Source organism: Musca domestica, unplaced genomic scaffold (assembly GCF_030504385.1).
Source record: "Musca domestica strain aabys unplaced genomic scaffold, Musca_domestica.polishedcontigs.V.1.1 60, whole genome shotgun sequence".
NCBI classification, from domain to species: Eukaryota; Metazoa; Arthropoda; class Insecta; order Diptera; family Muscidae; genus Musca; species Musca domestica.
Genome location: NW_026712364.1, coordinates 99525 through 116987, shown reverse-complemented (window position 1 = coordinate 116987; position 17463 = coordinate 99525). Strand labels below are relative to the sequence as shown.

Here is a 17463-nt window from a genome sequence, read left to right as displayed (position 1 = left end):
AGTATTAATACTAAATTTCAAATGCCAAATTTGAATCGATTCCGGTGAATAAGGTTTCTAAAATCATCAAAATACCGAGAATCAGGAGGTACCGTTACATGGGGGCTATAGGAAGACGTGGACATGCACAGACAATCTCCTGTCATAGGCTGTAGCACCCATTACGAACATCAAATACCAAAATTGAATCAATTCCGGTGAATAATGTCACTAAAATCATCAAAATACCGAATATCGGGAGGTACCGTTATATGGGGGCGATACGAAGACGTGGACCTGCACAGATTAATGATTTTAACGAGCAAGGAGCAGAGATACAAATTTCTAATGTATGGATGAGTAAAGAGTAAAGGTGGAAATTCGATATTTGATAACAATTATCGATAGTTTACCGCAATTACAGCGATTTTTCTGAAAAATACTGGTTTTTTCGAAATTTTCATATCTTGAAAACGGTTAAATTTATTGAGAAAAAATAAACGGCACAAGTTAGCACAAATCAAGCACAACTCTTAATCTTTCGAAATTCGAAAATTGCAATTCTGGCATACTATCGAAAAATGTTATCGGCACAATTGGGCACAAACCGAGTACAACTCATCACAACTTTAAATTTTTCGAAATTCGAAAACTGCAAAAAAAATCTTTTTTCGAATATCTCAGAATTTTTTTCGAATTTCGAAAAAAAGTCGGCACAATTGAGGACAATTCAGCAGAACTTTCCTTTTTTCGAAATTCGAAAATTGCAATTCGAACGGACACCACATTAATTTGGGATGTAAACTTTCAAAATGCCGATACATTTGTCTTCTTTTTTAGCTTTATTTTCATAATCCACTGAGTTTTTCCTGTAATAATTTTTGTTTGCTTTGCACAGGGTCAAGAAAGCTCTTAATAAAAAAACTTCAAAAAAATTTTTGTTCTACAAATTGTGATAAAAATTTATTGCTTATACATTTAAAAAAATATTGCATTTCTTAACATAACATACATACATACGAATACATATAAAAAGAGTTTCATTATTTACAAACTATAATAGAATTCCTTATGATCTAAATACAAGGCAATACCAATCCATAGCAGAGTATTCCAAACGGCTTCCAAAAGTAACAAAAAATGAGTATTCATAGCACCGATACGCCAATGCCAGGGTAACATTTTGTGCATGACCGTGTGGCCGACATACATGATGATGGCATTCATGCCACATGCTTCAAAGGGATAGCCCGTCCACCAGTGGCGTACATCTATGATGTAGTATAGCAAACTTAACAGCGTAAAAGCCAGGGCGGTGGTCACACAAACAAACGAGAGGGACCTAGAGGAGAAAGTGCATGGATATTAGTTATAGTGAATATAGATTTGGATTTGATATCACTTTACCATAAATTCTTATTGATTGGTATTATTCCAGATTCCTTGGAGAATTCACTTAAAATTGAGGTTAGAATTGTCAAAAACATAGACCAAAGCAACCAGCGTGTAATGCGAGCCCTCCAATCGGTGTGTAGTAAAATAATGACACCAGTTAGAACGCCGAATAGTACCTGGACAATGGTCAGCAAGCAACCTGGAAAATAAAATGAATGAAAGTAAGGTGTGTGGTTAAAAAAATGCTCCATAGCACCTAAGTTTAAAATGCTCCATAGCACCTTAAAGTTTAGGTACCGAACAGAGTTTTTCCTATGAAAACAAATGTGCCTTTTAATTTTTTTTTTTAAATAAATAAATAAAAATGACAATTTTCTATAGAAAAGCAGTAAGGAAAAGTTAAAAAACCGGGCGGGCTGACTATATGATACCCTACACCACTTTGCCTATTTAGTAGAGCTCCCATAACAAACGAATTTATTTGAAGTAGATCATACCACCTCATACCATCATACCTCATATCATACCATTTGGCTTTAGAGCAGTTGTAGTTTGATTTCAGAGGGAATTGGAATATGGGAGGCATATCCAATTCTGAAAGGATCTTAATAAAATTTGGCTGAGGTATTCCCGAGATAAGATATCTGGTACCAAATATCATTATTGTCGAATGCATATTATGCATGTGAGGGGCTTACAACCCCAAATCGGATGAAACATATATATGGGAACCATAGATATATCTGAACTGATTTTAACGAAATTTGATGTACTTGCTTCTAGTCTGAATTCGGTCGGATGTGCCAAAATTCATTTCATTTGGTCATTTGGACTGATATTGGCCATTTGGTGCACAATTTACCCGAAATCTGTTGAATATATCCAACCTAAACCGATCTTGATAAAATTTGACAGAGGTATTTTCGAACAGTATCTGATGTCCGGTACCAAATATCATTCTTGTGGAGTGCGTATTACGCATGTGAGGGACTTACAACTTCAAATCGGCTGAACATATATGTATATGGGAGCTATAGCTATATCTGAGCCGATTTTCTACAAATTTGATGTACTTGCTTCTAGATTAAATTCGGTGGGATGTACCAAATTCAGGTCATTAAGATTTATATTGGCCATTTGATGCACAATTAACCCGAAATCGGTTGAAGATGGGAGCTATATCTAAATCTGATCCGATTATGATCAATTTCACTAGGGTTCGTCCTTGGGCCAAACAAATAATTTTTGGAAAATTTCATCTCTATCGGATAATGAATGCTACTTGCATTTTGTTCACAAGAATAAATGAACAGACGGACTGACATGCATAAATCTACCCAGAAAGTAATTCTATGAAGATCCTCAAAAGTAACTAAAAGTCTATCTCGGTTCCTTCTCCCTGTTACAAACAAATGCACAAAGACAGAATACCCTTACCCCTATATTGTGTAGGGTATAAAAACTTATTCAGACCCCGAAGATTTTTTTTTTTTTTTGCAAAAAAATGGGCCTGATGGAAATTTTTTAGCTCCTGCGATTTTTTATCATCATATCATTTCCATCTAAATTCGGTCATCGATTTTTCTTAAGAAACAAATGTCTTCAACTCCTGGGTATTTTTAAATTAAAATTATTTCAAGTTGTAAAGATTATTTTTCGACAGAAAAAATTATTCCCACTTATAAAATTTATAAAATCATTATAAAGGTACTAGTCCTGGGGACTTTGCTTTCAGAAAACGTATGATTGGATTATTTTTGTGAAAAATTTCAAACCTCATGCGAACAAATTTTTATGTTACTTCCAAGCACCAAAGGGGTCTTTTTGGTCCTTTTTTTTAGAAAAAATGTTAAAAAGTCATTTCTAAGACAAAATATTCTACAAAATTATTTGTCATAAAATTCTACTATGGGTCCCAGAATATATCAAAAGCCTAAATCTTACCTACCTCACTATAAGTCACCACAGAAATCTCTTTTTCAAATTTATAAAACTTGGAAAAAAAATATAAGTATCAATGATGCCAAAAAAGGAAAAATATTTCCCATTGTATCATTCGTTTTTTGCTTTGTGCTTCTATTCGAGTTGATGCAAGAAAGTAACAGAAAAGTTCGCTTCAGACAAAAAGTGTCAAAAGAGGAAATTTTCTTTACCAAATTTCACCATAAGTCACCAAAGAAAAGAAATCTCTAGTACCATTATATTTTGAGAAAATATTTGAATCAATATTGTCAACAAATGGGAAAATAATTGCTATTTTTATGCGGACTTTTCTTTGGTCTTTTTTCGAGTTGATACATGGAAGTTACACAAAACTTCGTTTTAGACAGGACAAGCTACATTCCTAGGCACTATAATTGTTAAAAAAATTAAATTCGAAATTTATATATTACTAGTGGAAATAATTTGTTTTGGCTGTGAATTTAATAAGCTTCCTATCTTACTCAAAATCTCCCTTAATACTTTATTTTTTGGAGAAAGTGTCAAAGGGAGCAAAAATCTACACAAAATTTCCTTACACGTCTCAGAATAAACTATATATCTAGCTATAATAGTTTTTAAGTAAATTACATTCGAAATTTATATGTTACGAAGTAAAAATTATTATCTTTTTATATTTTGGGCTGTCAATTTATTTCGTTTCCAATCTGAGTCAAAATCACCCTTAATATTTTATTTTTTTGGGGAAAGTGTCAAAGGAAGAGTTATTATCTATATCTAGCTATAATTGTTTTTAAGGAAATTACATTCGACATCTAGATATAACAAGTGAAAATTATTTCTTAAAGTTTTTGAACGTTAATTTAGTACGTTTCCAATATGGGTCAAAATTTTCCTTAATACTTCATTTTTTTGGAAAAGTGTCAATGGACGAATTATTCTAGATCAAATTTTATTATGAGTCTCAGAATAAATCCTATATCTAGCGTTAATAACTTTTAAGAAAATTGCAGTAGAAAGTTAAATATTAAAAGCGGAAATTATTTATTAACGTTTTTGACTGTTTATTTAGTACGTTTCCAATATGGGTCAAAATCTCCCTTAATACTTCATTTTTTGGGGAAAGTGTCAATGGAAGAATTATTCTAGATCAAATTTCATTATGAGTCTCAGAATAAACCCTATATCTAACTACAATAGTTTTTAAGGAAATTACATTCGAAATCCAGATATAACAGGTGGAAATTATTTGTTAACGTTTTTGACTGTTAAATTTAGTACGTTTCCAGTACGTTTCCTTTAAGACTTCATATTTTAGGGAAAGTGTCAATGGAAGAATTATTCTAGATAAAATTTCATTATGAGTCTCAGAATAAATCCTATACCTAGCTATTATAGTTTTTAAGAAAATTATATTCGACATCTAGATATTACAAGTGGAAATTATTTTTTAATGTTTTTGGCTGTTAATTTAGTACGTTTTCAATATGGGTCAAAATTTCCCTTAATACTTCATTTTTTGGGGAAAGTGTCAATGGAAGAATTATTCTAGATCACATTTCATTATGAGTCTCAGAATGAATGAAATGTGTAAACATTATATGTATAATAAAAAATATATATCATCATTTGTGGTATATAAAAAATTACCTATTTTTTAATGGATTTTTCTTCCTTTTTCTTGGAGTTGATGTATGAATGTTATATAGAACTTAGTTGTAGACACAAAGTGTCAAAAGAGGAAAAATTCTACACAAAAGTCTCAGAATAAACTATATGTCTAGGTATAATAGCTTGAGGAAATTTTCGACAGAGAAAATAATATGCTGCCCTAAATCACTGTAAAATGAATTTTAGACAAAAAAAAATTGTCCTGGAAAAATTATTACCAATTTTCTAATTGTTTAATTATAATTGCCCCCAATTTTTGACCATGTGCACCTTACCGAAAACACCCTCCGGATCGAAAGGCTTCGAATCGTAAATGTATTTGGCAGTGGGATGTTGATATATATGGGAATTGCCCAAAATCTCGAGATCAATATAGCCGGTGGCGCCACCAATACAATTGGGATAGGCTGCATTGGAATGTTTGCCCCCAGGACCCAAGTAACCTCTGAAATAGAAAAAAAAAATAATTTAGAAACTCCTCCGGATATAATTTGTCCTTTGAACTTACTTGGGACAATTGGGTACATTCAGTCCAAAAACAATCGACAAATGTATAATAACCAGAAGTAAGGCGAACAAAAGCTCCCCCTTAAAGGTAATGATATCGTACAAGGCTCGCTTCCAGGATACCTACAATAAATATTGGAAAAAAGTTCAAATTTGGGAAATTGAAAGGTTTTGTTTTCATAGTTCTGATCTTGGCCTACATAAGGTCGTACAGTAAGTCCATCTGACTACCAAGTTTGTCGTCAGAAGACATCCCGAAATTCACTCCATTTGGGCTGACATTAGCCATTATTTGCCCCATAAACCTGAAATCGAATTAAGGATATACATGGGAGCTATATCCAAATCTTAGCCGATCTATGGGAAACATATTTCCGAGCTCTATAAGATATCTGGTACCAAATATCATTGTTGTCGAGTGAATATCACGAATTTGAGGGACTTTAACAACAAATCGGATGAAACCTATATATGGGAGCTATCTGAACCGATTTTCTCCGAATTCGATGTACTTGTTTCTAGATTGAATTCGGTCAGATGTATCAAAATTCAAGAATTTCGGGCAGATATTGGCCATTCGGTGCACAATTAACCCGAAATCGGTTGAAGATAAATATGGGAGCTATATCTAAATCTGAACCGATCTTGATACAATTTGGCAGAGACATTTCAGGGCGGTATCTAATATCTGGTACCAAATATCATTGTTGTAAAGTTCTTATTACACGTATCAGGGACTTAAACCCCAAATCGGAGGAAACATATATATGGGAGCTATAGTTATATCTGAACTGATTTTCTCCGAATTCGATGTACTTGCTTTAGGCTGAATTCGGTCGGATGTACCAAAATTCAGGTCATTTGGACTTATTCGCCCATTTGGTGAACAATTACCCCCAAAATCGGTTGAAGATATATATGGGAGCTATATTCAAATCTGAACCGATCTTGATGAAATTTGGCAGAGGTATTTCTGGGCTGTATCTGATATCTGGTACGAAATATCATTGTTGTGAAGTGCTAACTACACATGTGAGGGACTTGAAATCCCAAAATCGGATGAAACATATATGGGAGCTGTAGCTATATCTGAACCGATTTTCACCAAATTTGATGTACTTGCTTCTAGACTGAATTCGGTTGGATGTGCCAAAATTCAGGTCATTTGGACTTATATTGGCCATTTGGTGCACAATTACCCCGAAGTCGGTTGAAGATATATATGGGTGCTATATCCAAATCTGAACCGATCTTGATAAAATGTGGCAGAGGTATTTCTGGGCTGTATGTGATATCTGGTACGAAATATCATTGTTGTGAAGTGCTTATTACGCATGTTAGGGACTCAAATCTCATGAAACATATAAATGGGAGCTATAGCTATATCTGAACCGATTTTCACCAAATTTGATGTACTTGCTTCTAGAGTGAATTCGGTTGGATGTGCCAAAATTTAGGTCATTTGGACTGAAATTGAAATTGGTTGAAGATATATATGGGAGCTATATCTAAATCTCATCCGATTATCACCAATTTCAATAGGGTTCGTCTTTGGGCCCAAAGAATACTGTTTGCAAAATTTATTATCTCATTCGGATAATAAATGCGACATGCATTTTATTCACAAGAATACATTTACGGACGGACAGACGGACTGACATGCATACATCGACTCAGAAAGTGATTCTATGAAGATCCTCTAAAGTAGCTGTGTTTCTATGTCGCCTCCTTCTCCCTGTTACAAACACATGCACAAAGACATATTACCCTTACCACTATGTGGTGTAGGGTATAAAAACTCATTTCGAATTATGCCTTTTCTTTCGCATTTGTATACGTATCGCCATAAAGAAACAGGCCCTAAATCTATTTAGGATCTTCTCAATTTCATGTAACCCCGATTATATATAGTCAATCAGAATCGATATAGAAAGTTTCAGTACATACCTGAGGCTCAATGCGATCCCTTTGTGTCAAAAGAGTATGTAGGATGCCACAAATCAAATAGGCTATACCGAAACGTTGCAGCACACCCATTATGCGAAGATTCTCCAAATTTGGACCATTTATGGAGTTTAAACACAGGCCAATGGAGAATAACTTAATGGATCTCTAGAATAACAACAATTTTATTATTTAATATTTTATTTTTAAGGTGATTCGATTTAATTGTCCCAAAAGTATTGGACGTTCTTTCTGCTCACCCATGCTATCCTAAGGCATATTTGCATTTTTGTTGTACCCCTGGACAGTTGTGATTTAACTGAAATTGGTATACAAACTCCCATAATCCAGAGGAATGATGGAAATACAACATCGGCTAAATGTAAACCATTCCATGGAGCATGTTCAATCCACCAATAATCGCCGCCACCGCTGTTCACGAAAATCATCAAAACAATTGCCATGCTGGATAGGGAGAGAGACAAAAATCGCGATTAGAAATTAAAAACAAATTTTATGAAATTATAAAAATTGCCTTACCCCCGAAAAACATCCAAACTCCGCATACGATTACGTGCCGGCTGGGGTGTGGGTGAGGGGGCATTATCCAAAACTTCATCTTCGTAACGATATGACCGCCAAGCGCAAAGGCCAATTTTCAAGACAGTCAATATCAATGCCACCAATACGAATACAGATAACAGAGCTGTAAGGAAAATAAGAACACAATAACAACAAAGAAATATGTCATACAAAAATTGCCAACAATTGGAAAGTGGTTGGTTGGTTGGTTCAGTGACCACCATTCATTGGTTATAAATCTAATTTTAGCTTCTCCTCTGCCAGCTTTTGCACACTCACAATAATTGACATTTACACCGTCTTTATCGATTTCCCAGCCACAGGTACCATCCACATTAATCGTCAGGTTGTATACACCGAATTCCTTTAAATTTCTCTGCTCGAATTCACACAGAGCCGTTCTGTAATGAGGAAGGAATTTTTAATGACCGCAAAGGGAGGAAAGTGAGTAATTTTATGGTAAATAAAAAAAAATGAAAAGGATGATTACTGTGGGAATGATGGGAATTAGGGTGCTCTGGAAAAAAGTTTTCGGATTTTTAAAAAGCGGACTTCAATTAAAAAAGTCCAGGGTATTGGGGCATACAATTATTTTAGAATAGATAAAAGCCAGAGTAGCAGCAAAGGATTATTTTTTTAAGAGTCAAAACTATTTGGATTTCCGAACATAATTTTCTTTGGAAAATTGTCTCGGTAAAGTAAAAAAAACTCTCTTCTAAAAACAACTTCTCTTCAATCCTTTAGTGCTGAGGGTTAGAAAAATTCTTAAAAATGTTCCTCGGTCCCCCAATTTGTATACCTTACTTCACACAGCGGTAAAGGTATTATGTCTTTGTGCATTTGTTTGTAACATGGAGAAGTGAGCGAGATAGACCCATAGTTACTTTTGAGGATCTCCATAGAATCACTTTCTGAGTCGACTTATGCATGTCAGTCCGTCCGACCATGTATTTTTGTAAACAAAATGCAGATCGCATTTATTATCCAATCGAGATGAAATATTTGGAAATGAATTGAAATTTTGTTTGACCCAAGGACGAACCCTATTGAAATTGATGAGAATCGGTTCAAATGTAAATATAGCTCCCATATATCTTCAACCGATTTCCGGTTAATTGTGCACCAAATGGCCAATATCTGTCAAATGAGCAAGTACATTAAATTTGGTAAAAATCGGTTCAGATATAGCTATAGCTCTCATATATATTTGTCATCCGATTTGGGGATTTAAGTTCCTCACATGCGTAATATTCACTCCCCAGCAATGATCTTAGGTACCAGATTTCAGATACAGCCCAGAAATATATCTGTGCAATTTATCGAATAGGATCAGATTTGGATATAGCTTCCATATATATCTTTATCCGATTTCAGATTTTTTGTGCACCAAATGGCCAATATAAGTCCAAATGACCTGAATTTTGGCACATCCAACCGAATTCAGTCTAGAAGCAAGTACATCAAATTTGGTGAAAATCGGTTCAGTTATAGCTATAGCTCCCATATATATGTTTCATCCGATATGGGGTTTTAAGTCCCTCACATGCGTAATATGCACTCCACAACAATGATATTTAGAAACAGATATCAGATACTGCTCAGAAATAAGTGTTTAAAATTTTGTTAAGATCGGTTCAGATTTGGATATAGCTTCCATATATAACTTTATCCGATATCGGGTTTATTGGGCACCAAATGGCCAATATCAGCCCAAATTACCTGAATTTTGGCACATCCGTCCAAATTCAGTCTAGAAGAAAGAACATCAAATTTGGAGAAAATCGGTTTAGATATATCTATAGCTCCCATATATATGTTCATCCGATTTGGTGTTTTAATTCCCAAAATAAAAAATCAAAATAAGCCCAAATTAAAAAAAATGCACATTTAACCGAATTTTACTGTTTGGTGAAACTAGGTCCGGTATATCTATTGCTCCAAGAAATATTTTTTAATATAATCCTTATCGAAGTCATATCCTGCATTATACTGCAATGTTATTTGGTTCATAGTTGGTATGATCTACTTCACATAAAATCCCAATATAAACTTTTTTTGTTACGGGAGCGCTTTTAAATACACCTAGTGGGGTAGGGTATCATATAGTCGACTTTTGACCTTTCCTTACTGGTTTTCTCTAAAAGCCGTCTTATTCCACAATTTAAAGAAATTTGGGGCTAGATTCTTGTTCTATAAAATATGAGGTGAAATATATTTCCTTTACAGGTGCTCTGTCCTGGAACAGATTTCTTTGAATTGTAGAATTGTATGTTTTTAGAAAAAAAAAACACATTGGGGGACCTAGGACCATTCTTGAGAAATTTTCTAACACAAGGATTGATTTTTCTGTAGAATAGGATTCGTTAATTATTTACCGAGATATACTTCTAAAGATCATTTTTAGTATGTTCCCGAATTTTTCATTTGACATTTCTTTCCTTAAAAAAAAGTTTTCATTTCAGATTTCCATAGAACAAGAATTGAGGTCCTAGTTTAGAGTACAAAATATGTCCCTAGATCTGGACAAAATTCGATTCTTAGGTTCTTTGTACTACGAATTGTTCCCAAATACGCAATAGATTTCCAGGTTCATTGCACTACCAACAGCTCCGAAAACGTAGCTACATTCCACTCCCCTTCGACTTACTCATTGCCAAATGCATAACGTCCCACATCGTGATCGAATACTTTGAATTTTAAACCATGCGCCACATTTAGAGTAGTTGTGACGTTAATGAATCTCTCTTCGCCATTCGACAGATGTTGCGGTAAGGCTTTCACCTTTGTGTAGGGACACTGTAAATAAATAAAAACGCACACACGAAATTTAAAAATAATTTGTTATTAGCTGACATGCAAATGTTTGGCGTATTTATTGGCCAATAAAAATAACCAATAATTGCGGAATTCGTCATCGACTTGGACTTACCGTATAACACTCTTCGGAAAGGGTATACAAATAGGTTACGGTGTTATATAAGCTTTTGGGTATTAGGTATGCTTCATCGACTTTCAGTTTGCGCATATCAAGACCACGCCAGGTGGGTTCAACATATTCCGTGAATTGGGACATGGTGTGGGGGCTCTGAAAGGGAGAAATAGTAAAGCAATTTTATACCCTACACCATACATAATAAGTTCGTCATTCCGTTTGTAACTCATCGAAATAATAATTTTAGGCCTTACAAAATATATATACTCTTGATCTGCGTAGAATTCTAAAGCGATTTAGCCATGTCCATCCGTCCATCTTTCCGTTTCACGCTGGAGTAGCCAAATTTTTCAATGGAATTGTCTAAAAATTCACAAAAGAAGTTCTTTCTAAGTACTTTACCCCCTGGAAGAGAATTGTCTAAATAGGTCCACGATATCGTATAACGCCCATACATTGGTACCCCCGTCCGATATTCGGTACTTCGATGATTTCAGGGGCATTATTCATCGGAATTGTTTCAGATTTCGTATTTGAAGTTCCTAATTGGTACTACAGTCTATGACAGAAAATTGTTTATACAGGTCCATGTCTTCAATAGGCCCCATCTATCAGTATCTCCCTATATTCGGTATTTTGATGATTTTAGGTACAATTTTCACATGAATTGTTTCAAATTTCTTATTTGAAGTTCCTAATGGGTACAACAGTCTCTGAAAGAAAATTGTCTATGCAGGTCCAGGCTCCGATATAACGGTACCTCCCAATATTCGGTATTTTCATGATTTTAATGACATTATTCACTGGATTTTTTTCCAGCTTCATGAAGTTCCTAATGAGTACTACAGCCTGTGACAGAAAATGAAATTGTCTATGCACAATGCCTTGTATAGCCCCATATAACGGTACCTCCTTTTTTTTTTTGAAAATTTCCGAATTTATTGAAAAAATAAAATAATTTTTTTAAAGCAATTCAAAAACAAAATCTTCGATTTTCTTAAAAAATCCACTATTAAAATTAGCTCGAATAGATCTTATAGTCGGCGGGGCCGACTATATGATACCCTACAACACTATGCGTATTTAGTAGAGCTCCCGTAACAATAAAGTTTATATTGGGAATTTAAGTGAAGTAGATCATACCAACTATGATCCAGATAACATTGCTGTATAGTGCATGATATGTCTTCGATAAGGACCGGACCGAGTTTCACCAAAAAGTGAAAATCGGTTGAATATGAAAAAATCTATTCAATTTGGGCTGATATTACATATATGAAGGATAACCGTAAAATCGGATGAAGATGTATATCGAAGGTATATAAAAATCTGAGCCGATCTCGATGATATTTGACAGATATATTTTCGAGCTGTATTTGATGTCCAGTGTCAAATATCATTGTTGTTGAGTGCATATTACGCATGTGAGGGATTTTAACACCAAATCGGATGAAACATATATATGGGAGCTATAGCTATGTCTGAACGAATTTCACCAAATTTGAAGTACCTGTTTCTAGGATGAATTCAGTCGGAATTGGCAAAATTCAGTTCATTTGGGTTGATATTGGCAATTTGGGCGCTATAAACCTAAAATAAGATAAAGATATGTATATGGGAGCAATATCGAAATCTGACCCGATCTCGACAAAATTTGGCAGAAGTATTTTCGAGATAAATAAGTTATCTAGAACCAAATACCATTCTTGTGGAGTGCATATTATGCGTGTGAGGGACTTTAAATCCCAAATCGGAAAAACATATATATGGGAGCTATAGCTATATCTGAACCGATTTTCTCCAAATTTGATGTACTTGCTTCTACTCTGAATTCGGTGGGATGTGCTCAAATTCAGGTCATTTGGACTGATATTAATCATTTGATGCACAATAAACCTGAAATCGGTCGAAGATATGTATGGGAGCTATATCTAAATTTAAACCGATTCTCACCAACCTCAATAGGGTTCGTCCTTGGGCCAAAAAAATATTGTTTGCAAAATTTCATCTCATTCGGATAATAAATGCGACCTGCATTTTATTCACAAAAATACATGGACAGACGGACGGACTGACATGTGTAAATCGACTCAAAAAGTGATTCTATGAAGATCTCCATAGTTACTTCAACTATGGGACTATCTCGCTTCCTTCTCCCTGTTACAAACAAATGCACAAAGACATAATACCCTTACCGCTATGTGGTGTAGGGTATAAAAACCACTTTTATATTAATGCGAATAGATCTAATAGTCCTTGAAAAATATTCTTATATCCAAAATCTACATTTGTAGTACGGTTAGTCCCTCTAAAATATTTTTAAAAAATCCACGCTAATAGATATAATAGTCCAATATATTTATTCATAAGAAAATTCATTCCTTAAAATATATTCCTCAATAATTCATGCTTGTAGCTCTATATAGCGTGGCTATATAGCTCTGATATTCCTTCAAAAAATAAGCTTCATAAATTAACCTCAAAGCCCTAATAGTCCTTCAAAAAATGTTCCTTAAAGTCCACACTTTCAGCTCTATTAGTCCTTAACAAATTCTTTTTATGTCCTTAGTGTCCTTAAGATACCGGAGAATTACATATAAAATTATTATTGCAATCTTATTGTTACTAATTTTTCATCTCAAAATCACCCACGTTGAGAATTATTTCCCAAGGAAGCTTAGTTTAATTTAATAAATATTAAAGCGATTTCGTTAATGCCTTCTTCAATGTTGAATTTGAAAAAAAAAATATTAATTTTGCCACTTGCCATGTGTGTAAGCCTCAGCCAGTTTATATCGGTCATTGAAACCGGCACCTTCGTCAAGTTTCTTTTTTTTTTTTTGTTTCGATAAACACAAGAGTAATTTGTGATTTGTTTATTTTTTGCAATAATTAAAACAAATAACGAAATGGGCGTATGTGTACAGTGGCTTAAGTAAGAGCTCATTACTTTAATTTAATTTTCAAATTATATTTTTTCTATATATAGTACAGTATAGGAAACCTATGGTTTCGAAGAATTGATCTCTTCTTGTTTTTAAATGTCAAAACGATGTTTTCAGTTATCGAAGTAAAATTTTTAAATTCTTACAATTTACGGATCAATAAAAAAATTTTAATATTTTTAAATTTTTGTTAAAATTAAAAATTACAGGTTTTGAGGAGAACAACATTTTGGGTTTAGTCACATAGGAACTCGATATGATGTAGAATCCGTCACGGTCCATCAATTTTTACACCCTTTACCAACTTCAGACTGCTGTCATTTCTAAGCTGTTAGAATTATTCCAGTGACAGCTCCTTATATTGTTTACAAGCGTACAAAAGCATTTTCTTGAGAATTTTCCAGAAAAAAATTTATTCGTGATGGAATTCAAGCGTGATAGTGTGATTTCTTTATACTTGGCTGGAAAACCACAAGTGGCTATCGTTAGAGCACTCCAGCATTTAAATATGAATAAATCTTTTGTGTCTCGTACCATCGCTCGTTACCGTGATACTGGTAGCATAGCCCGATGTCAAAAAAGTGGACGGAAGAAAACAGCAACATCAGCTGAAATTTTTGCAGTGGCCAAAAAATGGCTCGTGAGCTGAACATATCGCAATATTCTATTCGGCAAATATTAAAAAATGAGCTCGGGGTAAAGCCATTGAAATTCCAAAAAGTGCAAGAACTTACACCGCAACAGAAAGAAAATAGTCTCAAAAGAGCTAAAGAGTTGCTTCGTTTGGCCGAAGAAAGTGGTGAACTGCCGAATTTGGTTTTCTCCGATGAGAAAACATTCGTTGTCCAGCAGTTTGTAAACAAACAAAATGATGGTGTTTACTTGCCAAAGAGGTCAGCTGAAAATGTGTACCTTCGGTTGGCCACCAGAACTCAAGCACTGGCCATGGTGATGGTGTGGGCCGCCATAACAGCCGATGGTCGCTCTCCGCTCGTAGTAATCGCGCATGGCATCAGAATAAATGCCGAATATTATTGCGAAAATATTCTTGAGGGTGTATTAAAGTCTAGGGCACGCAAACATTTTGGCAGCAGACCTTGGGCATTCCAACAGGACTCAGCACGCGCCACCCAAGAATGGTTACAAAGTGAGTTTCTTCGTTTCATTTCCAGCACTCAAGATATCCGAATAACAATCCGTTGAACTATTGTGTTTGAAGTATTTTGAAAAGCAAATTTGGCACTAAAAAAATACCAAACAAAATGGACCAAAAAACCGGCAGAGAAACATTCGGACAGCGTGTGACGGTTTCATTGGCCGTTTGAAGGCCATAATTCGTGCCAAAGGTGACCAATTCGAACATGTCTTAATTTGATGCTATTTCCGGCATTTTTTGCTTTCATTCAATAAGATTAAAAAAAAAAATTAAAAATTATGGCGGTATTGGTCTGTTCCAGAACTTGCAAGAATTCTACTAGTTTTGCAATTTTCTCCCATGTCACAAAGGGAAAATCGGTTATCGTTGTAAAGAATTTGGAACAACTCTAGTATAGTAAAAACTCTTCGATTTTTTCGAAATTTTCCGGGAACTTTTTTTTTCTTGAACCCAGGTTTTTGACCCGAAAATCCGGGTTCAAGACCCGGCCTGGACACGGGCCCTATTACCCGTTATAGACAATATAAGCTTTCCAATGATACCTATATTGTCTATATTGGGTAATTGGATCCGGGTCTAGTCGCGGTCTTGAACCCGGACTTTCGGAACAAAATCTGGGGTCCCGGGTCCGTCCCCCAAGAAAAAAATATTTTCCCACAATTAGGGTAAAAATACCTAACTCTGGAAAAAATTTCGAAAAAATCGAAGAGTTTTTACTAAACTAGAGTTATTCCAAAATTTTTGAAGTTTTGGAAAAAACCATATATGTTTCATTTAATTTTGTATTTAAGTCCTTCGCACTTGTAAAGTGCACTCCACACCAACGATATTTCGTGATAGCTTTCCGATACAGCATATAAACACTTTAGTTGTGTTCAGAACCTGCAAATTAGTACTAATTAGCACTAATTCTGCTACAACGCGTTCCCGTACTCCAAAAACTAGCAAAACTTGCAGTTCTCTCGAGAAAAAAATGGCGCTGAGTGGTGCACATTTCTGCTTGTTTTAGCTACATGAATTTGGCCGAGCAGAAATGTGCATATTGTAAATTTGACATTTAATTGGCAGGGCTAACAAGGTTGAAAAATGTATTGATACATTTCAATAAAGAAAATGATCAAGTTGAAAATGTTGGCGCTCTTTTCAGTAAGATTTCACTAGTCCGATTTAGGCTGTTTACTTTTGGAATTTTGAATTTTGACGTTTTATCGCATTTCTACTAATTTTCCGTTCCCTTATTTTTTGAGCAAACTTAAATGAGAATGACATTTCGAACTGTTCTCTCTTCTGCTAGTTTTATTACTAAAAAAGTACTGGAACACAACTTTTATAAAATGTATAGACATCAGTTCCGATTTAGATAAGCTCCAAAATATATTTTCATCCGATTTCAGGACATATATCCATCCAACAGTATGGATTTTATTGAAAATCGGTTCAGTCACAAATGTCGCCGTCTAATTTAGGAGAAATCGATTCACAGTGGTATATACGTTCCACTCTAAATTGTTCTAAAGCCATAGTATGCATTAAAAATCGATCATAGTTGGTATGATGTACTCCTCATAAATTCCCTATATTTAAGTTTATTTATATTGCGGATAGCTCTACTTAATGAACATAGTGGTGGGAGGGTATCATAGAGTCAGCTCAGTCCGACTTTTGACCTTTCTTTACTGGTTTTTGTATTTATTTAGTATTGCTTTGAGCCACTGTACCAACAATAGTAACTGCCGCAAGTGTGTGCGTACGTGTTTATTTCCTTTCAAGTTCCACTTACATTTGTTGTTGTTTTTTTTTTATTCACATCAAAATTATTCGAGAAGTTGATGCCAAAAACAATTTAGCAAGTGTTTAGATTTCATATACGGTTGAATAATTCTTCATTGGATGTTGTTGGCGTTTTTGTTTAATTACTTTTTAAACATAATAATGCTTTTATTTTAATATCAAAAAAATGTGAATAAAACGTATCTCTGAATAAAATATTTTCACTTTTTGTTTTCGGTTAACTACCGCCCCACCAGAGTCCGCACTTTGTTTTTGTTTACGCGCGACAACACACGACGACAGCAGCCAGAGTACGTCGAATGTGTTTGGAACAGCTTGTTTTGAATAGAAATGAAAGAAGAACGGCAAAACACATGAAATGCATTCAAGAGAGAGGTAAATGGAAAGGGAGAAAACGAGAGAGCTTTGGCACTGTGATTTAATTTCGATTTATTTTTTGTTTTAGTTTCTTCAGTTTTGGATCGTTTTGGTGAATTTGGAAAATTACAGAATTTAGAGTAAATATGGCAACATTAGAGGAATAAAAAGAATGAAAACAAAAACCATATGTTTAGAAAACACTTTAGAAGATGGAATTGTAAAAATATTCTGCTTAAATAATTTTTTTTGGTGCGAAAATG

At 34.5% G+C, this 17463-nt stretch overlaps 1 protein-coding gene across 1 annotated transcript; it reads right to left on the bottom strand.

The window, feature by feature from the left end:
- Positions 1–926: 926 nt before the first annotated feature.
- LOC101898084 (heparan-alpha-glucosaminide N-acetyltransferase) lies at positions 927–17123 on the bottom strand. The gene is made up of 11 exons (XM_005184022.4): positions 16833–17123; positions 10949–11104; positions 10667–10815; positions 8299–8420; positions 7978–8143; positions 7698–7902; positions 7441–7605; positions 5495–5616; positions 5262–5431; positions 1387–1573; positions 927–1321 (listed from the first exon to the last, which is right to left on the bottom strand). The coding sequence occupies exons 2-11, from the start codon at positions 11090–11092 to the stop codon at positions 1027–1029; spliced, it is 1725 nt and encodes a 574-aa protein (XP_005184079.1). The 5' UTR covers positions 11093–11104; positions 16833–17123; the 3' UTR covers positions 927–1026.
- Positions 17124–17463: the final 340 nt, after the last annotated feature.

What these genes read in the sequence shown, in the direction of transcription:
- LOC101898084 (XM_005184022.4), bottom strand. Translation starts at nt 11,092, where the DNA reads ATGTCCCAATTCACGGAATATGTTGAACCCACCTGGCGTGGTCTTGAT. An exon ending in TTTCCGAAGAGTGTTATACG is followed by an intron (nt 10,816 to 10,948) that starts GTAAGTCCAAGT and finishes ATTTATTTACAG; the next exon opens with TGTCCCTACACAAAGGTGAA. An exon ending in GGGATCGCATTGAGCCTCAG is followed by an intron (nt 5,617 to 7,440) that starts GTATGTACTGAA and finishes TATTTATTGTAG; the next exon opens with GTATCCTGGAAGCGAGCCTT.